Source organism: Mesoplodon bidens (assembly GCF_964165515.1).
Source record: "Mesoplodon bidens genome assembly, chromosome: 17".
Lineage (NCBI taxonomy): Eukaryota > Metazoa > Chordata > Mammalia > Artiodactyla > Ziphiidae > Mesoplodon > Mesoplodon bidens.
In genome coordinates, this window is record NC_138174.1 from 69,201,270 (window position 1) to 69,228,750 (window position 27,481).

General features: G+C 41.0%; 1 protein-coding gene across 3 annotated transcripts in view; it reads left to right on the forward strand.

Moving 5' to 3' along the window:
* TPP2 (tripeptidyl peptidase 2) overlaps nt 1-27,481 on the forward strand; it is a 68,616-nt gene that overhangs the window by 29,731 nt on the left and 11,404 nt on the right. For 2 of the 3 annotated variants that reach the window (XM_081215191.1, XM_081215193.1), the window contains exons 8-24: nt 269-345; nt 2,970-3,097; nt 5,499-5,598; nt 7,134-7,282; nt 9,022-9,137; nt 9,670-9,838; nt 10,557-10,714; nt 11,014-11,090; nt 13,043-13,149; nt 15,143-15,297; nt 16,451-16,567; nt 16,807-16,907; nt 17,505-17,601; nt 18,471-18,608; nt 19,935-20,179; nt 20,440-20,518; nt 22,425-22,463. In XM_081215191.1, coding sequence (XP_081071317.1) covers nt 269-345; nt 2,970-3,097; nt 5,499-5,598; nt 7,134-7,282; nt 9,022-9,137; nt 9,670-9,838; nt 10,557-10,714; nt 11,014-11,090; nt 13,043-13,149; nt 15,143-15,297; nt 16,451-16,567; nt 16,807-16,907; nt 17,505-17,601; nt 18,471-18,608; nt 19,935-20,179; nt 20,440-20,518; nt 22,425-22,463 — 2,052 coding nt within the window. The remainder of the gene's footprint in view (nt 1-268; nt 346-2,969; nt 3,098-5,498; nt 5,599-7,133; nt 7,283-9,021; nt 9,138-9,669; nt 9,839-10,556; nt 10,715-11,013; nt 11,091-13,042; nt 13,150-15,142; nt 15,298-16,450; nt 16,568-16,806; nt 16,908-17,504; nt 17,602-18,470; nt 18,609-19,934; nt 20,180-20,439; nt 20,519-22,424; nt 22,464-27,481) is intronic. The other variant, XM_081215192.1, reaches the window with a different exon arrangement.

Consider the following 27,481-nt stretch of genomic DNA (forward strand, 5'->3'; position numbering starts at 1 on the left):
TTTAATAAGAACCATTCCATCCCTCTTCCTCTCCCCAACTCCGCTCTGCAAATGCTAGTTTGTTTCTTATTGACCACTTCCTGTACTCTGTGACTCCCTCCTACATTTTTTTAAGTTTATCAACCATATGCCTGAGGATAACTTATAAATTTAGATTTGAATTGGAATACGATTGGTTAAGAAACTATGGGACTCCGTGCCTTTATTGTACTGGCTCATCTGTTTCTATAAATGGCTGCCTAAACTGGACTCTTAATCTTTTCAATAGATGATAGAGGTTATAAATCATAAGTGTGATCTTGTCAACTACAGCTATGGAGAAGCAACTCACTGGCCAAATTCTGGGTGAGTGTTCTTTAGCACTTGTCAGCCATAGAAGCTTAGCTGATGAAAAGTATTAAATGCTTTTTAGAACTGGATTGGATATCACAACTGAAAAAGAGCAGACTCGGTGGGTAGATGATAACTGTCTGTCTCTGAGAACCCCACCCCCATTCCCACAGTCACATCTTTGATGTAGTTTTCCCCTCCTAGCCAGCCAGGTGGACCCGAGGGCCCATCCGTCACTAGAATTCCTCATCCACAGGCAGCCTGACCTCTTCCAGGTGTACTTTCCCGACAAAGTCTAGACTTGTGGAAGCCCGGCAGATCCTTCAGTGATCCCACAACTCATCTGCCCGGGTCTGTGGAGGTCACACTCATGTCATACTTTGTTTATGACCGCGAATCGGAGATGTTCGTTAGCATCGTCTTTGGTCACACCGCACGTGCCCTTCCACTCCTGGACAGCCATTTTACACCACCTTTTCTCCTCGGAGCCTTTCAGCGACCTCCCCTTTCATTCCTCAGCTGATGTCCTCACGTCTTTCTTTCCCAGAGAAAACAGAAGCACTCAGAGGGAACTTCCATGCCCTTCCTGTCCTGTCTGACCCAACCTTCTGCCTTCCCTTGCTCTGTAATGAAAGAAGTGCTGGGATCGAAAGCCACTCAGGCACTTACGATCTGGCTCTCATCTCCTCTTTTCTCAAAGACTGCTCCAGCATCATCCCTCGCCTTTCCTGGGTTGTCATTACTACACAGACATGCTCTAGTACCTGCTAGCTTTAAAATTAACTAACTAAAAAACCTCTTCATTTCACACAGCCTTCACTTACTTTCCCAGCAAAACTTAGTTATGTATGTTCACTGTTTTCCAAGGACGCGTCTCACTGCCCCACCCCGTCCCTGTGCCGTCAGGATCTTCCTGCCTCCAAGTCCACTGGCTTAGCCTTGACCTCATGTTGCCTCACCTCTTTTTCCTTCATAGTAATAACTTTGAAATTACCTTATTTAGACTGTTTACTTATTGATGAGCTCTCCCCCACTCCCCCACCACACCATCCATATACACCCACCATCCACATACACCCACCATCCACATTCACCCACCATCCACATACACCCACCATCCACATTCACCCACCATCCACATACACCCACCATACACATACACCCACCATACACATACACCCACCATCCCTATACACCCACCATCCCTATACACCCACCATCCGTATACACCCACCATCCCCATACACCCACCATCCACATACACCCACCATCCCCATACACCCACCATTCCCATACACCCACCATCCCCATAACACCCACCATACACATACACCCACCATCCCTATACACCCGCCATCCACATGCACCCACCATACACATACACCCAGTCTTGTATATCTCAAGATTATGTGACATGCTGAAAAAGACACAATGACTGGAATCTAGACTGATGAGTGGTTGCCAGGGCTTAGACGGGAACATGTAACTACAAATGGACAGATAACCCCAGGGAGATTTTTTAATGAGGTGCTAAAATTATTACTGTGTTTATGGTGGTGGTTGCACAGGCTATACGTGTGTTAAATCTCGAAGAACTGTACACCAAAGAGAAAATCAATTTTACTGTATGTTAATTTAAAGACTAAAATTTTAAAAAGTGAAGAAAACAACACCTTGATTTTCTCAGATCACTGGTGCTAAGTCCCTTGCGGGGCAGGAAAGGCATGTCTCCCAAGTGCCCTCTCTCTCAGTTGTTTCATCCATGAAGGTAATCTCGCCCCTTCTTCTCTTGCTTCAGTAGCTTGATTACCTCAGTGTATTTCTTTCTCTCCTTTAACCTCCCTTCTTTTAAAGTCTTCTTTCCCTGGTGTTCTTTCCTTCACATTTATCACTTTGGAGTGTCCTTGGCCCTTTACCTTTTTTATATTGACCCCATTTTCCTCCTGTGGTCTAACTTCGTCTCCTTTAATTAATACCAGTACATTTTTCTCATATGCTGTCAAGCTCTAACCAGATTTCTCATATTTTAAATCCTGCATTTCAGTTCTTCTTCGTGCCTTATTTCCACTTTCACCTTTGCCACTCGTCACAGCTGTGTGTGGGGATCCCCGAGGAGTCATTTCTGAATACTTTTAAGTGGTAGATGGCGGTGGACCCCTGTCGTCCCACCACCCAGTCACTGCTAATAGTTCAGTCTTTGCTCTTGGTCCTTTTGTAGTTTATTTTCCCCACATATATTCAGTTTTGTATCTAGCATTTTCCCCATATGTAACCTGGGGCCTCCTAGCTCCTTCCCTCCACTAACACCCAACGAGGGTGTATCTCTCGGAATGGCTGTATCGTGTTCCACCAATGGTGGATGTGCCGAAATTTACTTAACCGTGCATTTGAGCGTAGTTTGGTGTTATAAACACTGTGGGCTTAGGAGCTCAGCACTTGTGGTTTGAGGGTGTCCTGAGTGATTCTAAAGCACCTCTCTTGATCCACGACCACCGTCACTACTTCTGCTACTTAGAACCCTTGTTTTGGTTTGTTTTTTCATATACACCATGTTTGAAAATATTTTCACATTATGGTCATATATTTCTTGAAAAGTGGCACAGTTTTATACGTTCAGTGGAATTGTCTCTCTCTTTCAGGAGAATATGTGAAGTAATTAGTGAAGCCGTGTGGAAGCATAACGTAATTTATGTTTCAAGTGCTGGGAATAACGGCCCCTGCCTTTCTACAGTCGGGTGCCCAGGAGGAACCACATCAAGTGTGATAGGTTAGTTTCCTGTTTTAGAAATAGACTTAAAAACAAGCAGGCAAAAAGCTCAGTTCATCCAATGTTAACTGTATCTCTACTCTATGCAAGACACTGTGAGCCTTAAGTAGATCCTTAGGAAAGTGAAATCTACTAGGGGCTTGCTGATCTAGAATTTCCCCTACAGCAGCCTGGAGTAAGGGGTTTACTGGAAGTACAGATCCAGGCATTACAAATGTGCAGTTGCCTCTGCTTTGAGAATTTGGGCAAGGCTTTCTGAAAGCAGTGTGAGAATGAGGATTTTAATAGGTAGAAACAAGCAAGGGAAGGGCTTTCCAGGCTAAGTAAGCAGCATAAATAAAGACACTTGCTTCACTTCTTATTTATAGTGTAGGGCAATTTATTTATAGTCGCGTTTCCTCTTTTAATTTCTCTTGGAACATGCAGAAAGATTTAGATGTAGAGGAAGGGAGCTTCATTATTGTGAAAAGCAGTTGAATCACATTTGTTCTATGAATGTGGCTTTTTCCCACTCTTTGGTCTTCAGGATCTGATGCAGTGTTGTTTCACTGTAATCTAACGGGAAAAAATGCCTGTCAACAGGAGTTGTAGGAGAGCAAAATTAGTTGCAGTCATAATATGAAAATAATCAAAGTAACTTCCATCATAGTACAGCAGCTGCCACCTTGTGCAAAACCCCCCTCCACAGAACATGAAACCCACCCCTGATTTTTTTTAATATGAGCGTGAATGAGGAGGATGAATTGAGAGATCCCTTATGTAGTAAACGAGGCCTAAAGTTTTTTGGTTTATTTTTAAATTTGGGATCAAAATAAGACTTACACCTCTTAACATTTGTGATTGGATGCATGACTATAAAAACTGGTCCCAAACAGTTTTTCTGGTGTATCCATCAGTAACTGAACAGATATGTACATATCATAGGTGTTGTTATAGTTGTAAAGATATTATTGATGTTATAGACACACAGCAAAATGTGGGCATCAAAGCTTAGAACAGAAACTGGTCCTTTTGAAAATGTTTTTGTTTCGAAATATCAGTGACCTTATGTTTATAGGACGTGCTTTTATTTATAGCTTGTAAATTTTAAGCAAGGTGTAGCTTGCTTTATGTAATTTGGTTTTGGTTTTTTTGGGGGGGCTGCATCGGGTCTTTGTTGCGGCACCTGGCATCTTTGTTGAGGCACGCGCGATCTTTTTCGTTGTGGTGCGTGGGCTTCTCTCTAGTTGTGCCATGCGGGTTCCAGAGTGCGTGGGCTCTGTAATTTGCGGCACATGGGCTCTAGTTGAGGTGCACGGGCTCAGTAGTTGTAGCACACGGGCTTAGTTGCCCTGCGGCATGTGGATCTTAGTTCCCAGGGATCGAACCCGTGTCCCCTGTGTTGCAAGGTGGATTCTTTACCCCTGGACCCCTTTATGTAGTTAGAAACCTTTTGATTCAGTAATTCTGTTAAATCATGTGTTAAGATAACAGTGCCTGCCAGTGATACATCCCTTGTGTATTCCAGATCTCTAGATATTTTTAAGTACACAAATTAAAATGAAACAGAAAATAGATCTCAAAGGTATCTAATGATCAAAATACAGTACGCTGCTACAATGCTCAGTATTTTGTCATTTTTTTATCCCCAGTTTCACTGAAAATTTTAAACTAAATTTTACAACACGATTACAGTTTTATGTGGCAGCATCGTTAACCTGAGTCCTCTTAACTCACTCATTTTATCTAGACTTTGCTCTGAAGATGTGTGTGTTGTAAAGAAAAATGAGGAGCTGGTAGTCTTCGATTCTAAGTCTTGTCTCTGCCGGTCATTTCCTTTAGTAAATTTTTTTAATCTCTCTACGCTCTGCTTCCAAATTTCTAGAATGAAGGACCTGAGTTTGATCTCTGTGTTCTGCGATTGCAGTCTAACTAGTTGGCATCTGCACGTTTATCTAAAAGACTGTATGTAGCATGTTATATGCTTGTTATTTGCTTATTTACTACAGTCATTTTTGTGGGGAGGGCTACTGCCAGCTGGAAGAATTTTAGATACAGTGATCATTTAAAAATGAAGACCAGTCAACTGATTCCTTATCTTTCTAAAGTTATATTTTTAAAATTTGAAACACATTTCTCTTTCTCTTTTACACGTAGGTACACTTTTAGATATATTATTTAATCCACATAATAATCCTGGTAGATATTTTTATATTCAAAAGCATACCACCTAGTGTAACATCTGGCATGTAGTAAACTTGCCTTGGTTATTAAATTTTCTTATCTTTCCATTTTGTGAGAGAGAACTGTGGTATCGGGAGAGTAGGTGATTTACCAGGGTCACACAGCCGAGGGAGCAGTGGGTTTAGAATTAGGATCCCTGTCTTGTGTCCTTTTGTTAATGACCAGATCCACTCCACAGGTGTTGGTGCGTACGTTTCTCCTGATATGATGGTTGCCGAGTATTCTCTGAGAGAGAAATTACCTGCAAATCAGTACACGTGGTCTTCTAGAGGCCCCAGGTAGGTTGAGAGTAGTACATGGGACTATTACAAATATTTTGTTAAACTGCATGGTGGGGAGGGGTAGAGTTTTGGTCATTTTACCGTTTCTTTCTATTGGTTTTTGCATTTTCATTTTAATTAACAGTCTCGTTTTAGGGAAACAGGTAATTAAAGAAATAAATTACAGTTATTTCATTGTTAGATGTATGACATAACTATTCTGTTATAAATTTTACGCCCATGTCTACAATCCTTCACTAAGAATATGTAAGGTTTATATAAGGAAAATTTTATTTTTTTATTTCAGTGAAAGTTTTATTTACGTTTTATGGAACCTGTTTTTAGAACACTATTTGTACCACCAGAAATGCTTTATGATCAGCCACTTTAACAGACTAGTGGAAAATTAATAGAGAGTAAGGAAGTAGTCAGAATTCATGAGTCTTCCCAGTTATTTGTTCCAGTTACAAGATATCACGGTTCAGTGCAAACAGTGGTAGACAACATAGACAGTGCAAAGAGAAAAGTGGGAATCACCCTAAACCTCATCATCTGTCATATGTATGGGTCAGATTTCAAGGAACATCTTTTTAGTCATTACCGTGTGCATAAGTGGAAGCACACGCTACTCGGGCACTTTTATAACCTACTTTTGTCACTCGGTAGTACAGTGAGAACATCTTTACAGGTCAACAGGTATTTACCCGGTAACAGTTGATTTAGGGTATAGTCACTCGAAGGGCTGCTACCAGCCCGTTACAGGAGTTGTTTGCATTGCTTTCAGTTCTCTGTTGGAAAATGTGAAACCAAATGGCCCCAATATTCCTAGCGAGGAGCAACAGTAGTTGTTGAGCTGGTGTTTGGTGACGATGCAATGGGGAACTCTATGGGCTTTAACTCAGTGGACCCTGCTGGCTCGAGTCCAGCATGACAGCCACTGGTCACATGAGAGTCTGAACTGGGCTGGGCTGCAAGTATGAAATGAACACCAGATTTGCAAACGTGGTACGAAAAAGAATGTAAATTAACTCATTTTTTTCCTATCAGTTTCATGTTGAAATTATAAGATTTTAGATGTGTTGGGTTAAATAAAATATGTTACTAAAGTTAAACCATCTTTTCGTTAGCTTTTTTAAAATATGGCTTTTAGAAAACTTTAAATGCCATGTGTGTCCCACAGGCTTCTCCTGGACAGCGCTATTTTAGACTTTGTAGACAAGAGGGTGCTTCTGCTTATTACGAGAAAAGTACATTCATCAGGCGTCTGAGCAGCGACACTCATCTACTGTCCTATAAAACATACTTGATACTATGGCCTGCCACATGTAAGCCCAGATACGCGCATGCACACGTGCACGCATACACACACACACGCACACATACAGACATTCTGTCCTCTTATAGGGAAAAAACTGCTGCCTAATAGCGAAATAGCCGTGACTGCGGATAGTTCGTGTGTTGTACTGTAACTTATTTGGCCAGTGGCCTTTTTACAAAGGCCCTGTTTATCCAGTGTCCACCGTCGTAAGCAGACTCTAACTGCTTTCGTTCAGTGCCGATGGGGCCCTTGGAGTGAGCATCAGCGCCCCAGGAGGCGCCATAGCCTCTGTTCCTAACTGGACGCTGCGCGGAACTCAGCTCATGAACGGGACGTCTATGTCTTCTCCCAACGCGTGTGGAGGCATCGCCCTGATTCTGTCAGGTAACCACGTTGCTCACCTTACTACCGTTGCTCAATTGCCCAGGGAAGCAACAGTGAGATGTTGGCTATTCCGTGTGTACTTCAGCCATAGTTTCCTTACTTTTCTTAATAAGATAGAAGTAACATGATAAAATGGATTTTAAAAGTATCACTTATACTTCATCTTGGTCCTGGTTCTAAAATGCATGATTTATGTATAAGCTTAGTTAAGTAGGTGTGAAGTATCTAGACAATTTCCTGTTCATAGCATAAAGTAAAGTCAGACCGTGGCCGTGAAAAGTAATGGAATAAATTGCTCTTATTTTAGGCAGGTGTTTTTAATTCCTGAATTTCTCAGGGTGAGAAAATGTGGTACAACTGGGAATGTCCTGGCCCAAAGTAAAGTTTAAGGTGGAGAATAGTTTATGTGATGATAATGATTTGCATGTGTATTCATTCAGCAAGCGTATTTATTGGCTGTTAATGACTTAAGCGTTATTTTAGCTCTGGGGCTAAATTAGTGAACAGAACATCAAAAATACCTGCCTGTGTGGAATTGATGTTAAAGTTGGAGGAGAAACAGACTGTGAGCAAAATAAAAAATGGTTACTGTTACACGTGAGAAGACAGTGAATATCGGCACGGAGCCAGCGAAGCTGACGGGGTGCCAGGCTGGCGTGTGAGAGGCTGCCGTGGTGTTGGCCAGGGGGGCGTCAGCCCTGACGAGGGCTCAGCGTCCGGGCAGCCCGGCGGGCCTGAAGACCCCCTCCCCAGCAGTGTCCCTCTGGTCAGATCCTGGGCTCTCCACCCACAGTCCTGGTCCTTTTCAGCCTCGCCGAGTATCTCAGGGTCGCTTGCGCCTCTTGTCTGTGGCACGCTGCTCTCTTTGCCTGGAGCTCCTTTCCGCCGTGTCTCGGCCTGTGTCTTCCCTGTGTCTCCTCTGATAGACACTGCTAGGGATACCGACTCACGTATGTGTTCTCATGGAGCATAACCCTTTCATGGATTCTCACCGACACAACGGTCACCTTCTTAATTTGCTCTCAGAGCGCCATAGCGTTCCCATGTTTGTTTTGCTCAGGGCTTACTCTCCTAAGTGTCTGCGTGTTCAGTTCTGGAGGGGACAGGAGTGCGCTCTTACTCATCTTGCGCCTCTAACAGCGGTCGTTCTCAGAAGGTGGACAGCTTGGCGGCCTCCACATCCTTCCCAGAGGACAGTCAGCCCCAGCCTCGCTGCTCCCTGGCATTGCCAGGGAAGCTTCTAATCAGTGTCCATGCCTGGGATCCGGTCTCAAAGGTGCTGATTTAATTGCAGCGGGACCTCAGCATCTTTCTGGCTCCTTTCAGTACCCTTGGTGTTTATGACGTGCACCCGGGTTGAGACCTTGTGCCAGTGGCCGTGTTGTTCGACCAGCAGTAGTTTAAGGAAGGTGTCATTCGAATGCCTTTGGTACTTTTTGCTCAGACGCTTACGCTCCCAGTGCAGAGCCCGTGTTTACGCCACTGCCGAGTGGGCGCACAGGAATTTTCGTTGAATGAAGTCTTTGCGTTAACAGAAGCAGCTTGAGTCAGACTGTTTGTCAGTTTTTTGGTTTTTTTTTTTTTTTTTTTTATAAAAATGATTTAAAAGTGAGTGTTGAAACCCAAGACGTTAAAACCAGAGGATGTACGCGCTATCCATACTAGTGAGCGGAGAGTGTTTCAAGTAACCAGCTCACCTGATGGACACTACTTTCTTGTTTTCTGTTTTTGGCTTTTAGGTCTGAAAGCTAATAATGTTAACTACACGGTTCATTCAGTCAGAAGAGCTCTGGAAAACACTGCAGTGAAGGCTGACAATATAGAAGTATTTGCCCAAGGACATGGTATTATTCAGGTATTGTCGCTTGTACGAAAAACGGGTTGTAAATCAGCAGGATAATATTTTAGTGATTACTGGATAATATTCCTATTATAATGACGATTGAGTTTTTCTAATTGATTATAGGCCAGCGTAGTCTCTGAACTGTAAGCAGAGGGTATGAAAACAAATTTTGTTCTTAAGACAGATTTGTGGGGCTAAGATGGAGAAACGTAATAGATATAGGACATGTAGAGGGTGGAGTTCACGGCAGAGCAGCAGAGGGCAGAACCCGGCCAGTCGTAATGGCATGTGGAGGTTTCCTAGCTGCGTCACTTGGGAGTAAAGAGGGTGGAGTGGAAGGCGAGTCCAGTGGCTAGACCAGTGTTTTGTCCAGTGAGGTAGAATTGCCCTCGTAAATGGGGTTTCCATGTAGGTCAGAGAGGCGGATGGAGAAACTGACTTTTTGCTTGTACTTTGCTACAACGGAAAAGAAACTGGGGACCTGCGATAAAGTACTTTCTTGACCCAACCGTGTATATCTTACTGTTTGTATTCTCTTAATTAGGTTGATAAAGCCTATGACTACCTCGTTCAGAATACATCATTTGCTAATAAATTAGGTTTCACTGTCACTGTTGGAAATAACCGTGGCATCTACCTCCGAGATCCTGTTCAGGTGGCTGCACCTTCAGATCACGGTGTTGGCATTGAACCTGTATTTCCAGAAAATACTGGTGAGTAATAACCGGACAGTAAGCTGATGTGCTCACATTTATGCTTTGAATGAATTGTACCACAATAGAGAAAATGCTGTTTAGGCTAATGTTCTAAAGAGAAGACAGGAATTGTCAGTGTTATTATTTTGTGTTTCAGAGAGGTGTAGGGGACACTGATGGCAATTAGGGATCCTGATACAATGGCAATTCAGTTAGCAGTGGGACTACCAGGAAAACAGTAGAATGGGCCTTTAGGGACCTGGAGCTTTTATTAAATTGTGAATAGTAAAGCATCAAATTCCTTTTCTTTCCCACTTTTACTGCTTGGGTGTAAGACAGAGTTTTTGGTTGGAGAGTGGGAAGCAGAAGCAGCCAGGGAGAACCCCAGCTCAACGACTGTAAACAAAATTGTCATCACTGTAAACTTAGGAGTCTTTTCTCTTAGTCAGATTCTGTTAACTGTATGCAGTAATGGAAAATATTCACTAAAATGGTTTGTGTTCAGGTTGTAGCCAGCCGTGTTGGGTGAACACATGAATGGATTCCGAGCATCCTAAAATAAGTGTGAGGGAGGTTCTGTGGCTGTTTTATGTAAGCTGTGTTTCGGGAGCCCGTGCCTACTGCATTTTACAACCAACCACATCTATCTGCGGAATTTTCTTGACAACAGAACGTTTTAAAATGGAAGAAAAGGAAAAAATAACTGATCTTTACTTTTTGGTCTTTTTAATGCCAGAAAACTCTGAGAAAATATCCCTTCAGCTTCATTTAGCTTTAACTTCGAATTCATCATGGGTTCAGTGTCCCAGCCATTTGGAACTCATGAATCAATGCAGACACATAAACATACGTGTGGATCCCAGGGGCTTAAGAGAAGGATTGCATTATACAGAGGTATTTATTGGGGTATCTTCATTTTTACTTTCTTTAGTCTTTAAAAAGTGTAGAAGTCTTTGTGTAGCAGTCCATTTCCCCATTAGTCTGAGTAAGTCAAGGGTTGTCATGCGTGTATTTGTCCAGGCTGTTTGCCATTAATTATGTGGCCTGACATCAGAAAATTGATGTCAACTTGTACTTAGGACCTTTATGTTTTAATTGTAGATTAATTTATTCTCTGAGTAGTTCACCCTTTTTTTATTTTCTCTTTTTTAAAAAGTCTGTTTATGGATACTGACACTTATTCCTTTTTCAAGGTATGTGGCTATGATATAGCATCGCCTAACGCAGGTCCTCTGTTCAGAGTCCCAATCACTGCAGTTATTGCAGAAAAGTAAGTGCCCAGTTACCGATAGCTTGCTGTTACGTGTAATTATGTAATGGCTGTTTATGGAAATGGGGTGAACTTTTTTTAAAGGATCCGTAGGCAGAACCAGGTGACTGGGTTTTGGTTCTGTTCCTTGCTTAACGTTCAAGGTGGTGCATAGTCAGTCACAGTGTTCCTTGTTCACGGTGAGGATAACTGACAGCATCTGTCACCTGCCCTCCACCAGGATGGCGGCGCCCTCCTGACACCTGATTCAGAGGCTGTTTTAGCCTTCATCCGGCCTGATGCCCCTGCAGTGTTTGACAGTGACTTTGTCCCCTCCCACCCCCGGCCCACATTCCCCCCTTATCTCTGGGATTACCATTATCTCCTAGTTCTTCCGCTTTGCTTTTCCAGTCCTGTTTCCAGACTCTTCCCTTTCCATCTTGTCTTCTACCCCTGAACGAAGGAACTCAGATCTGATCACACTGCTTGCTGTATAAAGTACCTCAGCATTGCACCCAAGGATCGTGCTGCTTAAAATAGCAAACAGTGGCCCTTCACAGCCAGTGTTTCCCGCGGCTCCATCACCAAATTACACGTTTCCACGAGCTCACCAATGCTGACCCCCCCCAGTTTCCTCAGGACGGGTGCATTTGCACAGCTGATTTCTTTGCTTCAGTTTCCTGTCCCTTAACTTAATGACCAGGCGTGTTCTTGGTCATCTGTGGGTGAAGGGAGTCCCTCCCTGCTGCTTCATGGCACCCTTCACTTGCCTGTGGTACAGAGTTTAGCTAGTGTATTGTCATTTTTAATTCACCGCATTTGACTGTGAGCCCACGGAAGACACGGGGACTGCATGTTACGTGACCCCATATGGAGCCCGTTGTACAGAATGTACGAAACAAATTATTCAGTACATGAAGGGCAAGATGGAGATGAGGGTACTGGAAACAATAGAGAACTGTGAGTTAACAGCTTCTATTGAGTTAGTTGCACAGTAATATTTAATATGCAGTGGGTCTCAGCCCATATGAAACATAGGATGAAATTGAGGAGGTAACAAGTGACACACACGTGAAAAAATTGCAGAACAGTTAAATTCTCAGCCGCATATTCCCTAGAAGTCCCGTAGGAACTTCCACAAGGTAATGTACAAGATTCAGGAGTCAGCTGAGACCTCATCTGCTTCAGGAAGCTTTCCCTGACCGCTCCTCGTGAACCAGGAACCTTGCATCTTTTCCACTAACGCTTCCTGTCTCCCCCGAGCGTATTACGTTCAACGTCCCTGTTGGGTTTTCCGTCCCTGCTAGAGTGGCTGGGGAAAAGGAAAACATTATATTCATTGTTGTAATTGTAGCACCTAATAAGCAGTGCCTCAGGTCTAGTAGGCACTCATTAAATGTTTGTCATACTGACTAGAGTTTGTCCTTAGTATGTACTTTAGGTTTCTGGGTTGGGTAATTATACATTTGACCTTTATGTTTCACTGATCCCTTACGAAAATGCTATGAAAGTATTTTCTCTACTTTACTGTGTCGTTTATGGCATGGGTGCATTTTGAAACTACGAAAGAGATTAAATTTAATGTCAGTCTCAACTATAAGGCAGTATCAGTGGCACAAAACATTACCTTTGATTTTAATATTTTGGACTCACAATAGTCCAGATTCTGGTAACTGGAAAATCCTGTGAATGTTGTAGAATTCCTTTAACCTAAAAAGAGGGAGCTGTGTGTCTGACTTCAGACAAATTATAAAGCAAACAAGTAAAAAGCAGAAGAAGCATCTCCATGGTGTATCTCTGCTAACATGTTGCAAAACTGAGATGACATTGTGCGTACTGTTTTGTTACCATCTTTTAATTCCCTGTGTTCATCATTTCTCATGAACTGTTGAAGTCTAGAGTACCAGTGGGCTTATATAAAGCTTTTTTAATGAGAGTGTCATGTTTAATCATTTATTTTTATTAATTTTCAGAGTAAATGAATCAACCCATTATGATCTAGCCTTGACAGATGTACATTTTAAACCTGGTCAAATTCGAAGGCATTTTATTGAGGTTCCTGAGGGTGCAACATGGGCTGGTAAGTAAAATTAATGTCTTGTCTTGCCCATTTACCTTTATGTGCATTCTATCTCTGCTCTGATTATGACCACATAAAGTTCATATATCTGCAGTAGACTTTTCTCACAACAGTAATAGGTGTCTGGCACCGTAGATTTGCTATTAGGTTCAAACCTTTTTAAAGATCTAGTGCTATTTTGCATTGGCTCATATGTCAGTCATCTGTCTAGGCCAGGGGTCTCCAACCCCTGGGCTGCGGACCCGTGCCGGTCCAGAGCCTGTTAGGACCCGGGCCGTGCAGCAGGAGGTGGGTGGCAGGCGAGCCAGCGGAGCTTCATCTGCCGCTCCCCATCGCCCCCCGTCGCTCGCATCACCACCTATACCATCCATCCCCAACCAACACCGCCCCCCCCGCAAGTCCATGGAGAAATTGCCTTCCACGGAACTGGTCCCTGGTGCCAGAAAGGTTGGGGGCCGCTGATCTAGGCTATCTTAAGATGTTTTAATAGTTAGGATTTTAATTTGGCTCAGAATAATGCCTTCTCTGTTCACGATCAGAGTCAGAGTTGCATCGTGGTACAACTCAGGGCTTCCACTCACATAGGCCCAATGGTTGTGTAACATCTAACTCTAATAAAATGTGCGCTAATCATACCAAAGAATAAAGATCTATAGTTAATTCATATTGAACATGATGTCTGTTTACTGGTAAATGTCAGTGATTATAATGCCCTAATTATGATTTGTTTAGGTTGGGTATTGAAAATAATTAGTTCTTTGGGTTTTTTTGTGTGTTTGTTTTTTGTTTTTAATAAGAATTGATCAGATCATCCAGAATAGAAGTAGCTCAGAGCATTTAGCAGTCTTTGATTAGATATATACTGTGGGAGGTGGAGGGGGTGGGAGAGATGTTGGTCAAGGGCACAGACTTTGTTATAAGATGGAAAAGTTTGAGGGATCTAATGTCCAACATGGTGACTGTACTTAATAATACTGGGTTGTATACTTGAAATTTGCTAAGACGGTAGATCTTAGATGTTCTCTCCACCAAAAAAAATTGGTACCTATATGAAGTGATGGATGTGTTAGCTAACCTTTTTGTGATGATTGTTTCATAACATATACATATTCGTCAAATCATCACGTTGTACACCCTGAACTTGAAAATATTATATGTCAGTTGTTTCTCAATAAAACTGGAGGGAAAAAGAGTCAAAGCAGGGAAAAAAAAAGAAATGCACTACAGATGATTCCTATTTCAAATACTTTGACATATTGTCATAATACTAGATTCTGTATTTTTAGCAAGTGATTAGGTTCCCAGAGCCCTGTGCCCAGTTGACCTTGTGAAGCAGAGAATTAAGCCTTGCTTCAGTTCCTTGTCTCAGGGCCAGGTATTCACGAGATAATCTGCTGACCTGGCTTCACGGTGATCCTGGCTCGTCTCCAGCTCCGCCGCAGAGCACAGCCAAGCATGTGTAGTTCTGATAGTCATACTTTCCAGAAGCAAACAGTGCAGATAAACCAAGAGTGAGAGACTAAGAAAAGTTACCAGTGAAGTTGGATAAATGGATACTAATGGAACTTAGGCATGCTAACAAGTAGAGGTTTCTAAAATTAAAATCCTCTTTACCAAGAATTGATTGGTTTTTAGCTAAAGCAAGAGGAAAGGTTGAACTTAGTAACAGAGAAGGGAGGGATTTTAAAAATTACCTGATTAGGATAATTGTGTGTCCATCTGTGGACAGCTTGCTGTTTCCTGCTGTTTGCAGCATAGCGGTTGCTTATTTTAGTCCTGATTTATTTATTTTCCATAGCTAAATTTTCTACCCTCTCATCTTTATTAATACTCGGTCAGTTCATTGTTTTTAAGGAAAATGCAGATTTCATTCGAATATATCATTTCATTCTCTTGATATAGTATTTCCCCCAAAGTAGGCATTATGAAAGCCATTTTGCGTCCATTTTAAATCTTGTCAGTTAAAATGTTGCTTCTTGCCTTCTCGTCGTAGAAGTTACGGTGTACTCCTGTTCTTCGGAGGTGTCTGCCAAGTTTGTTCTTCATGCAGTGCAGCTTGTGAAGCAGAGAGCCTATCGAAGTCATGAGTTCTATAAGTTTTGTTCCCTTCCAGAACAAGGAATGCTGACTGAAGCTTTTCCTGTCTTAGTAAGTTTTACTTAACAGTCTGGAATCCTGAAACAGTTTCCTTTCGTTCTGGGTGTGGGCTAAGACTAAGTATTTGAATTTGATTTTATAGTTTGTATTCAGAGCACATTGGGACTGTGTATTTTATTAATGCTGAATAATGTGGGAAGTTAGGTCGTCTTACTAGGATACTTGCAACCAAGTTGAGGTAAAGGTTAATCTCTTAGGAAAGTGCTGGTCTGCCAGATGCTGGCGCCTCACAAAGTGGACCCGGGTTGAGATTGTCTCCTCATCGTACAGGAGATTATTTCCATGTTTAAGACTTCTCTACATCTTTTCTACTTATTTTAGTTATTTTATTAATGCCCTGTTGTTAAGAATCCACGAGGTTAATTTGCTTTGTAGGTGAAACTGCTACTCCTGCCTACAAATTACTTCAGGTGTGGCAGATCTCCAGGCTTCTCTGTAGTGTTAGAGATGGTGCCTAGTCCTTCCTTCTAGAAGGGGAATGCACTGATGTTCTTTCTTGAACTTGCTACTTAGTGTTTTCAGATGGCTACCTCATCTTTCCTGTATCTCTTATGTTTCTGATAACTTTGACTTGTGTCCTTGTATGTGTTATAGAGTAATATGGTTCACTTTAAACTTTCTAATACACTGATTACTAGAAAACTTAATTTAAAACTCAGTGTTCAAAGAACAGCTTTTGTTTTTAATTTTTTTAATAGGAAGAAACATGTGAGTGACCATAATTTCATTTGGCTTTGGTTGCCAGGCAGCTCCTGAGCCCAGAACTCAGCTGTGGCTATTGAATGTGCCTCACAAAGCTGCCATAGCCCTTCTCTTGTCATTGTTCTTAATTATTTTTCCTTTGGTCCCAAGTTTTTATTCCAGTTTGTTTTCACCATTATTTTATTACACGTACTTCAGAAGCTGCCTCAGACCTCTTACGACAAGCAGTTTAGGATTATGAGTAAATAACTGTGTATTTAAATACCTGCACTCTGTCTCAGCAACTGTGATTTGTGTAACTTCACGCATAGCTAATGATAAGGTTCTTTGAATTTTCCTGCTGTACAAATAGGAAAAGTTTGAAAGCATAGAACTGCTTTGAAACACCTATTTATGTTTTGTGATTTACGCATTGATAATTTAATTTCATTTTTCTTTGCAGGGTGGGAAAGCAGTTGAGTTTTGCATTGCTCGTTGGTGGGCAAGTCTTAGCGATGTCAATATTGATTATACCATTTCTTTCCATGGGATAATATGTACTGCTCCTCAGTTAAACATTGTAAGTTCCACATTTCCATCATTTTTAATGTCAGTTATTTGTGTTATTGTGAAATAATTTCAATGGTTGGGTTTACATTTTAATGGGGAGATTATCTATGGTTCTGGAAATAACAATAGTCTTTGTTCATAGGTGCTTATAAACATTGTGTTTGACACATTTAGGTCCAAATATTGTTTAAAAATGCAATTTGTTTTCAGTAAAGTTTGAGAAACTAATTTGATAAATATCCTTTGTAGCATGCATCAGAAGGAATCAACCGTTTCGATGTTCAGTCCTCCTTGACATATGAAGATCTGGCTCCCTGCATAACTTTGAAGAGCTGGGTCCAAACACTGCGGTATCTTCAATGTTTTAGGGCTGCAAATGTTGGTTATCAGTGTGATGGGGGTGGGGGGATGGGCGTTTCTTCACTCTTTGGAAAGTGTCTCTTTTATTTTTAATCATGTGAATGCTGGGCGTGAAAATTCAGTTCATGACTTTCCAGCCCAGGGAACCTGGCGGGTCTCTGAGAGGCAGCCGCAGCAGCAGCTTCTGGCTTTAAGTAACATGTGCCTAGAGCCCTTGCTGTGGCACCTGGCAGGACCCATCCCGTGACGAGGGCAGGGCTGTCTGCAGTCAAACCCTGTCCTTCAGCACTGTGACGGATTGTCACCTAGTCCTGGGATCTGATTCTGTTGAGACTGTCAGTTGATGGTTGAAAATGTTCTTATCATGAGAAGATTACCTTTGTAATACCGCAAAATTTAACTATGTGTATTGCTATGGTTCAGTCGGTAAAGAATTATATAAGTTAATGATTAAAATATGACAAAATACATGGAAAAGGACAGCATCTAGGAATGCTCATTTGTCATTTATTGTAATACGTTATAGATTTTGCTGATTATAGTTCTCTGTCATTTCAATGAACTCTTATGCAACTGTCTGATTATAGCCCACTCAGTGCAAAAACAAAACCTTTAGGATCAAGGGATGTTTTGCCAAATAATCGTCAACTTTATGAGATGATCCTGACTTACAACTTTCATCAAGTAAGTGTTTGTGTAACCAAGTATACCCTTACAAAGAACTCTTGTGTTCTATGAATCATAAAAGCAAAAATGGAAGGACAGTGTATTCAGTGTGTGTGTGTGTGTGTGTGTGTGACATACATATATATGAAATAGAAACAAGTAATTAACCCTGGTTAATTTAGAATTATTCTTTGGGAAATTATGATACAGAATGATCTAAGTACCATTCAGATCTGAAGTCACAGAGTCTAATTTAGTTGTGACCTGGCCTTTGAGCCTTAGTTTTTGTAATCACTGACACCTGCCTATTCTCTGATAACTGCCCACTGGTTTGATGTCTTGTCAAAGCCAGATGCCTTCTGATTATGGAACCAGGCCTGATTGCTCGCTGTGAAGCAGGTGTTGGCACAGTGAGACATCAGAATAGCTCCTAGGTTGAATGGGTAGTAAAGGTAGTTGAGACGGGCATAAAAATCAGATCGAAGTTTATGGAGGATCAGTAAGATTTTAGTAAAACTCTTATTGAAGCATAATATGAATTACTGTTGGGGAGATAATTGATTTCAGTGGACTGTCTACTTTCAACTTTATAAAGAAATTTTTAGTTTTGTTAAAAAAACAGTTAATTAGAGGTCCTGAAGAATAGGTATTGCTTTAGTAATGAATACAATTAGCTAGGTTTGTGTTTTTTAACCCTTGTAAAAGAGAAGTACCTTTTTTTAGTCCCGAAATCCTGGATGTGTTCTGCATTTTTGAAATTGGTTACTGCAAGAAAATATTTTTAATACCTTTAATGTAAAAATCTGATCAATAGCAATATTACAGATCTACATTACAAATCATATAAACCACATCAAATAATCATTCTTTTTTTTTTTCCCCCACAGCCCAAGAGTGGGGAAGTGACTCCAAGCTGCCCCCTGCTTTGTGAATTATTGTACGAATCAGAATTTGACAGCCAGCTGTGGATTATATTTGACCAGAACAAAAGACAGATGGGTTCCGGTGATGCTTACCCTCATCAGGTATGATTTTTAGAATTAACAGCTGTTCCTTGAGCTGATGAAGCCCGGATTCTTGCCCTGGTAACGTGCCTGCTTTTTAAACACCAGTGTGGTTGTGCGTTTAGTACTTGGACACACGGCTAGCAGCTCAGCTGTCTGTTGCAGGACAGACTGTGACAGCTTTTCAGCCCCACTGTTGGGCTGAATCCGGCTTCGGGGTAAAGGAGGGCCAGGAGGATGCTCGCAGACGCTGGCCAGCAGAGCTTTTTATTTTTAGTATTTCTCCTTCCTACGCAGTGCTTGCTCCTCTCTGAACGTTGAAAGCACATCATCCAGGATATGTGAGCACCTTGAAGTGATCCCAGGTCTGAACTGGATCCAGAGCACAATGACAGTGCCAAGTGTCTTCAGTTTATTAGAACTTTGAAATATGTTTCTTCTTGGTCAGCTGTGTAGTGAGCACTTACTATGTGCCAAGCACTGTGCCTGGCACTGTCATTTGGAAGGGGGAAAAATCTTTTAATCATATAATTTATAGAAATCTTATCCCTGATTGAAAGACTGTGACAAAGAAATGAGCTATTTCCTGTAACCTTTATAATTTTATGCTAAATAATAAAAATAATTTACACAGGGTTTTCAGTTAGTCATTCAAGGAATGGTTTCCTTTTTTTCCTCAAAGCCAGGCCCTGGCACGTCTCCTCAGTACAGACTGGGTTACTGCCGCCATTCCTTTGGTTGCTTTTAAAACCTCAGAAGAAACTGCTGCTGCAGCATACAGCATTCCATCCTCTTGAGCAGGTTGCCTGGATGGAGCGTGGCAGACCTGTACTCCTTTGTCCCCATTGGCTCGCTGTTTTTCCCGTCTGCAGTAAAGGGGGGTGGCATGGTGGTTATGATCTAAAGGTTATCAGTCATGTGCGTACAAACACGTGTGTGTGTCTGTCTTAGATATTACACAGCACCTCAGTTCTGCTCATTCTTGGTGTCGTTTTATCCGTGCCTGTGAAGACCCAGGAACTAGAAAATCGTTGCCTTTTCCAGTCTTGAGCGGATGCTGATTCAGCTGGGCGCCTAGGAGTGGCCTGTTGTTGTGGGAGGGCTGAGGGCTGAGGGCTTGGCTGCCTTCAGCTCCCTTATCCTCTGCTCTGGACGTGACCTTGGCCAGCTCACTTGACGTCCAGTCGGGGCGTTGTGTGCGTGTCATGTGTGTGTCGTAACTTGCACTGTACCTCACATACTGTAAGCACTCTGTAAGTGGTAATTCTTAACTGTTTATCCTCTTACTGTAATTTTCGTTCATGTGGCTAAAGCTTACTTTTCCCAAATGTTGTTTTTCTTTTATAGTATTCTTTGAAACTGGAGAAAGGAGATTATACAATTCGACTGCAGATTCGTCATGAGCAAATCAGTGATTTGGAACGTCTTAAAGATCTTCCATTTATTGTTTCTCATAGGTTGTCTAATACCTTGAGCTTAGATATTCATGAAAATCATAGTCTTGCACTTCTAGGAAAGAAGAAATCAACTAACTTGACATTACCACCCAAATATAACCAGCCATTCTTTGTTACTTCCTTACCTGATGACAAGTAAGTGATAACATTGCTTAACACTCACTGTCCATCTTATACTCTGTAATCTTTAAATGCTCGTTTATAATATTAGGCTACACTTATACTGTGTTGTCATTTGTCATTTTAGACTAAGGTTATTTCTCCCTTTGGTTTTTGAAATCTTAGCTACGGAAATTATTTCAGAGTGCAATTGTTTTGATGTTTTTCCCCCTAATTCTCTTTGTGAAACTTTCTTTTTTGTTCCTTTTCTCTCCTCTTTTGAATCTTCTTCTTAGAATACCTAAAGGGGCAGGACCTGGATGCTACCTTGCAGGATCATTAACGTTGTCAAAGACTGAACTTGGAAAGAAAGCTGTAAGTATTAGGTTTTTTTTTTTCTTTACACTGAAAGTGCCTGTTCCAAAATTTCCATTTCCTTAAAAATGGAAATTCTACATTTCAGAATGAGTAAAAGAGAAGATCTCTCTGGAAAAAGAAATTTAATAGTTTTTTTCCCCAAGTTGCTAGTAAAGGTCAGTTAATATTTGGTTGTATTTTTATATATTTAGTATTCTTTTTCCCAAGCCTAAGTACTTGGGCCTTGGACCTGTTCTGCCTTGCATAGCTAATATACTCGAACTTCTTGTGAAATATGTAGATCCAGATCAAACTTGGCTTAAGTGAATGGGATGTTTTTAAAATTAGAGAATTTATAGAGTTTTAACTAACGTAATATTGTGGATATAGGAATGAATCAGATCTTCTTGGGTGACTTCTAAAAACCAGTCAGGACAGTTACTACTAATAAACAGTATTTTTTACTTGTACAGATCTTTCTCTTATTGGAATTTTGTGTAGTTATGTAGTTAACTACAAGGTAGTTATTTCTTTTGGCATTAAGGTTTATTTTATAGTTTCACAATTGTGCTTTTTGTTAAAAACATGTTTCTGGTTGTTATAGTTTAGAGATAATTGTTATGGTTTGATAGTACCTGTTTTAGTTTTTCCATCTGTTTTCATTACAAATTTATTGTGAGAGTAGTGTTTATATAAATCTATCACCCTCTGTCATAATGTCATTTTAGCTCAGTGCCAGTAAAAGTTGTCATTCTTGTAGTTTTGCATTTCTCTTTAGCATTAGTTCTTACAAAGTAAGTCCACCACCTAATTCTGGAATTTATAAGTGCTGTTATCAAAATGAATAGAGCTCAAACGTCTTAACAAGTATTCTCGTGTCTTACCACTGTTGAACCAAAGATGGTTTATTCGCTGTCATAGGAGCGTCATCATGTAGGACTTTTGTGCTTAGAACAAGTTGTTTGTCCTGACGTTTCTTGAGTCTCATTTCAGTCCGTACTATTTACTTATGTGTACTTTAGTATAAATTATAAGTACTTCAGTGTAATATAGCCTTAGTAGAATGTGAAGTGAATCAGTAGTTATTGGAATTCATAGGTGCACTGATTTAAGAAGTCCTGGTCTAGGTCTTTTTAAGTAGGTTTCATTTTCCGCTATGGGAAATATTGCTGCCTCTGCTGTGGCAGTGAGGCTTCTATCCAGATAACTTCTGAAGTATCCACTGCCTGTGATTAGTAAGACAGAAGAAGAGCATTGTTACTAGAAGTATGCTTTTAGCAATTCAGAGATAGTTACTGCTTCCTGGCTGCATTCTTTAAGAGGCAGTTGTGAAAGTAAGTTATAAACAAGTGGGATTGACTATAGTTATTACTTACCAGGGTAGATTTTCTTGAGAAAACCTAAAGCTACAGAGTTAATTGTAATTCCCAACATGTTGTTTATTTCATTGGATCTCGGCCATGGTGCGTTTCTTGCGGTTCTGGCCGCTGCGAAGGTAACTGTTCCTCTTGCCCCTCTCTGAAGTTCCCAGTTCCCTCGAACGATGCTGTTTCTGGCGCGTGAGCATGTGTGATCGTTGTGACAGCCTTGAAAATCTGACTCTGTGGGCTGTCACCTAAATTTAATGTTTTCAGAACTGTTTACATAACTAATGGAGTTTGCTCTACAAACTTTTGAAATAAAAAGCTGAAAAACATTGACCCTTAGGAATAACACATTTGAGTGCATTTTTATTAAAAAAAAAAATGAAAGTGGCAGTATTGCTTTCTTTAAAAGCCTGCCATTTTGATGACAGACCTGACCCTTCTAAGTACTGTGACGCATACAGGTGGGACGGAAACTGGCAGAAGAATAGACAGAGGTGGTATCTCCATCCTGTGTAGATTACGCATGTTTTCTTACAGAATGTTGTTCTAACTCCCAGGGGCAGTCTGCAGCAAAACGACAAGGAAAATTTAAAAAGGTACTGACTGTCGGCTCTTTAAAAAGATGTCTTAAAGCCTTATTTGCATATTAGATAAACTTCTTTTTCTGTCACTATTATCTTTTTTAAAAAAATCTCTCCCTTAGTTTCCTTTCTTTAAGTTCTGCAGTATAGTGCTTTTAGCTTATCAGTGTTGACAAACCGCTTTCTTAAAGTTTTTTTTCCCTACCATAAATTGCTTGAAGACCCCTGGCTTATATGTGTATAGAGAAAATTTTAATGCTATTCATTTCTTACTGCAGGTATGACCAAGTAATAATATTTGAACTTTGGCATATCTAAAATCCTATAGAAAGATGAATGATTTTTTTTTAGCTATATATGACAAAACAATTATTTTTGAAGTCTAAAGTCATTCTTAAATTGGATGATTTGCTTAATAAAATAGTATTAAAATATTTCAAGTGAAGTTTTTTTCCTGCTCTTGCATCTTCTTCGTTCTGGAAAGGCAGAGACGAAAAGAGCAATGGGTGTAGCAAAAACAGAAATAAGGACTTTTGGCCCCAAATTAAAACTTATACTAAGAGCAGGAGCAGATTTTAAGACCGTAACTAGTAAGTGATGTGATCAGCTTCTCTGCAACTTATTTGACAATCTCTGATTGACTGCTGGAGCCAAATTTAATTTGAAAAATTGTACTTCAGGTCTGGTTTAGAGAAAGGGATACGTATTCGATGAGCTCTCTGGTGAGGACCTGCTGACATCATTCGTCATCGTAGTGATTTCTCTCCTGTGTGCAGGAAGCACTGCAGGGCAAGAATCAGTGTTTTAAGAAGAAACAAAAGATAATTCAGTGTTTCTTGATTCACAGTGATGTGAAACTGGGGGCCACGGCCATTTTATAATAGATAAAATGTCTTTATTAAAATGACCTCTAGGGCTTCCCTGGTGGCGCAGTGGTTGAGAGTCCGCCTGCCGATGCAGGGGACACGGGTTTGTGCCCCGGTCTGGGAAGATCCCACATGCCGCGGAGCGGCTGGGCCCGTGAGCCATGGCTGCTGAGCCTGCACGTCCGGAGCCTGTGCTTCACAACGGGAGAGGCCACAACAATGAGAGGCCCACATACCGCAAAAAAAAAAAAAAAAAAAAAATGACCTCTAAAATTCTGTATGATTATGTAGTGGTAAAGACTTTGTTCAAACAAAATACAGCACTGGGGGTTATCTTCCCAGGTAAAGGAATGTCAGCGTCTCTGTAGACCGTATTTCTCAACTGAGCATCTTTACCCATTTGAAGGCCATGTAAATTCATTTAATGGAACTTAACCAGCATTACAACAAAAACAGAAAATGTCAGTTCATCAGACTCATAAAACTGTAACTTCATTTTATGCACACATTATCTTTGATTCATTTTGAAAATAGCCTGAAAGCCGCTGCTTCAGAGAATGAGGAGCCCACTAGAAAGAAGGTGCACGTCCCAAAGGCAGAGCTGGGGGTTTTCTTTCTGTTGTACTGTTTGGTGGATCTTCTGGAGTTTTGGTGCCTTTTGTTTGTATTAGAATATTTGAGATAGGAAACTCTCAAAGAATAGGAACGTTATTCTTAATTGACGGTTAGTGAAGCTTCTAGAGCTGGGCATCTGGAGTCACTTCCTCCCATTTCTCCCCATCTTCAGTGTAAGTGCACATGAAGCTCTTGTTTTAAAAATAATCGTTATTATACATAGTTTTATAGTCACATTACAAAATATATAATTTATTGCCTGAACAAAATACCAGCTTTGTATACATAATCCTCAATGGATTTGTCCTCTGGGTTTCAGTGACTTTTGAGTTGAAAGTGTATGTTACCCTTTTTTAAGTTCATTGTAATATGAAAGAATATAGTTATTTTTAACATAAATAGCACTCAACTATGACATTAATTTTTTAAATAGCTATTTTAGTTCGTGTAAAGGTATTAAAATTTTGAATTTATACTTTTTAATCATTTAAGAGCTAAGGGTATTATGTTTTGAACCGAAATTTAAATGGTGGTATGTTAAATAGTTATTGGTTTGGCAGATAGATTTCATTTTCTAAATATCATTCAATTCAATTCACATACTGTTGAAATACTTTCTAATAATGGAGTAATTTTTTTCTTAAAAAATATGCTTACTGTTAAGTGTCTGCTCTAGAGAGCTTATATCATAGTATTTCTGCTCTGAAGATTCTTCTTTGACTGTCTTTTTAAATCATAATCAAGATTTCTTATGATTTAATGATACAAAATCATTTCTGTTAAATGGACCCTATGCTAAGTCCTTGAGAAGTTGAGTAATAAAAATACTTACAAAAAGAACAGATGACCATGGTAAAATAAATGAAAAATAGGGCTTCCCTGGTGGCGCAGTGGTTGAGAGTCCACCTGCTGATGCAGGGGACACGGGTTCATGCCCCGGTCCGGGAAGATCCCACGTACCGCGGAGCGGCTGGGTCCATGAGCCATGGCCGCTGGGCCTGCACGTCCGGAGCCTGTGCTCCGCAACGGGAGAGGCCACAACAATGAGAGGCTCGTGTATTGCAAAAATGAATGAATGAATGAATGAAAGAAAAATAACTTCATTTCTCTTTTGGTTGGGGATTAAAACAACCATGTCCATAATATTTAGTAATAAGAAGTAGCTCTTGTCCTGAAATATTTTATAGGTTAATATCGGCCTTTATAATTACCAATTTGGTACAGATTTACTATATAAAATGCTGATTACAAAATCTTGGTTCCCCCCCCACCCCAAGGCCATTCATCATTAACTTTCCCAGTATCTGTTGCATTTTTAGTGATAGTTTATGGTTGCTATTATATATGGTTTCTCTCTATTTGCAGATCTTTGTTAGAGTTCATTGTTAATCATCAAAGGGAGTAGGGCCCTATTAACAGTAAATGTTGGAGGCCACTTACGCCTTTAATTGTTAGGTGTGTTGTCTCTGCTAAACAGATGACACTGAAGTGGGCTGTTACTGTGAGAACTTGGTGATCAGTTACCCACTCAGATGTTGCAGACCCTTTGAACTTGGCTCAAGCTCAGGGCAGTGTCCACCTAGCAGAGTAAACCTCGAGAAGGAGCGCAGGATGGGTGGCAGGGACCGGAAGGAAGCCTGCCCACGGGAGGGCTGTTTCCCCTTCCCAGGCTCACACTTCACTGAAGACCTTTGCTTGCAGACTTGCTCCCTGACCTCATGGAGAGTGGTGCTGAAATGGCTAAAAATGGCTTTCTGTGCTTCTCGTCCATCAGTGGTTTTCTACGCTTTAAATGGGTTGTACTGAAATGGTGGTTACTATTTTATTAGAGCTCCAACAGTAGCTGCTTATATTTACTATTATATCCCCAAATAAAGTTTAATTGTGAAAATTGTTAAAATGGACATATTTTTGTAATATTTACACCTCAGGGGAAGATGGGGCCAGTACTTGTTTGTGACTCAACCTGTGCAAAGTTTTTTCTGAAATTATGTGAATAGGGCCTTAACAATTTTGATAGTGTAATTTGTTCCAATTTTAGAAACTTTGTTAATTAAAACAAATACAAGATTTTAGTTTAGCAGCGTTTTTAATGTAAAGCTAAAGGTAGAATTTTAGAAATTGTCTTAATAAATAATGATTTAATTAGGGACACCTAGTTATTGTGCCAGAAACGGATCTAGCAACTATAACAGGTGATTTCATTTCCCAGATCCTGCATTACTTTTCACAAGACTCACGTGCTAATAAAATAGACACAAATAGGTGTAGTTACACTTGCTCTCTTTAAAGCAAAACTTCTCACAAGGACCATCCATACCTGTTTACTTCTCATCTCCGTCTCGGCCTTTACTCTCCGCCCTCCGCCCCCCGCCCCCAACCAGCCTCCCCCCTGCCGCTCTTGCTCTGTTGGTGATCAGCGGCCACTGTGCTGTCAGGTTTGGCAGTTACTTCTCCCGCCTGACACCGCCTTTCAGCTAAGCCGGCCACGCTTCGATCTTCATGCTGGCTCTTCCCCGGGGCTGCTGCGACCTCAGACTCTCCCTCCACAGTGGAAAGCTTTGGACCATTCCCGGGCTTGCTCTTTTCCCCCTTCCCCACCCCTGCTGGTCTCATTTAGCCCCTCGTCTTAAAGACCACCAGCAACCACCATCGGTCCTGCCTTCCCGGGACATCTCATGTCCATTTATTGCTTCCTTTTCTATAGCCTGTCCTTTAGTTCCAGGCAGTGTCGGGACACCTGGGTCTGCGTCCCAACTTGTTTTCTCTTTTTCCACTTTGGCCTCTATCATCCATTCTCCATGTAGGTAGTATCAAGAGTTATTAAAAAAAAAAAAAACACCAAAAAACCAAAGTGTTTAATCCATACAGGATCCAGGGTTATTAAACAAAAAACAAAAATCCTTACTCGTGTCACTGCCTTGCGTACAGCTCTTCCTGTGGCACCTAGAATAAAACCTGTATTTTTTTTACCCGTACTCTGTCAGCCCTGCTTACTTACTGTGGCCGCTGCCCTTTCTCAGAACCTAACCCTGCGCTTGCTGCACACCCCCTCAGGTTTCTGCAGGTGCTCGTCTTGTCCCCGCACATGTCTTCCTCTCCTCGTTTTGGTTATTCAGGTTCATTGCAGTTTATTCCTTGAGGTCACTGAGGCTCCATTAGAGTGTTTCCATGACCACTTTGTCTGCACGGATCCCCCCCCCCGCTTACCCACCAGTCACGCTCTATCCCCTTACTCTATTCTGTTGTCTTTGTATCACGTGTCATTCCTGAAGTTGTTTATTTACCTACACGTTTGCTGGCTGTCTTCCCAGAGGGTGAAAGGCCCTTGTCTGCTTTGTCCCTCACCTCTTCGGAGCTATTACCTTGCACACCGCAGGAGCTCAGTAAGTCCTGTGGATTGAATGAAGAAAGAAATTTCTCTTTAAATTTCATTAGAAAAGCAGATCTTTTCTTTCTTTCTTTTAAAATTTAATTATTTTCTCTTCTCAGATGTAAAATGTGAAAGCTCAGTACGTTTTTGTAGTCAGTCTGTCAAGTAAAACTAAGAAT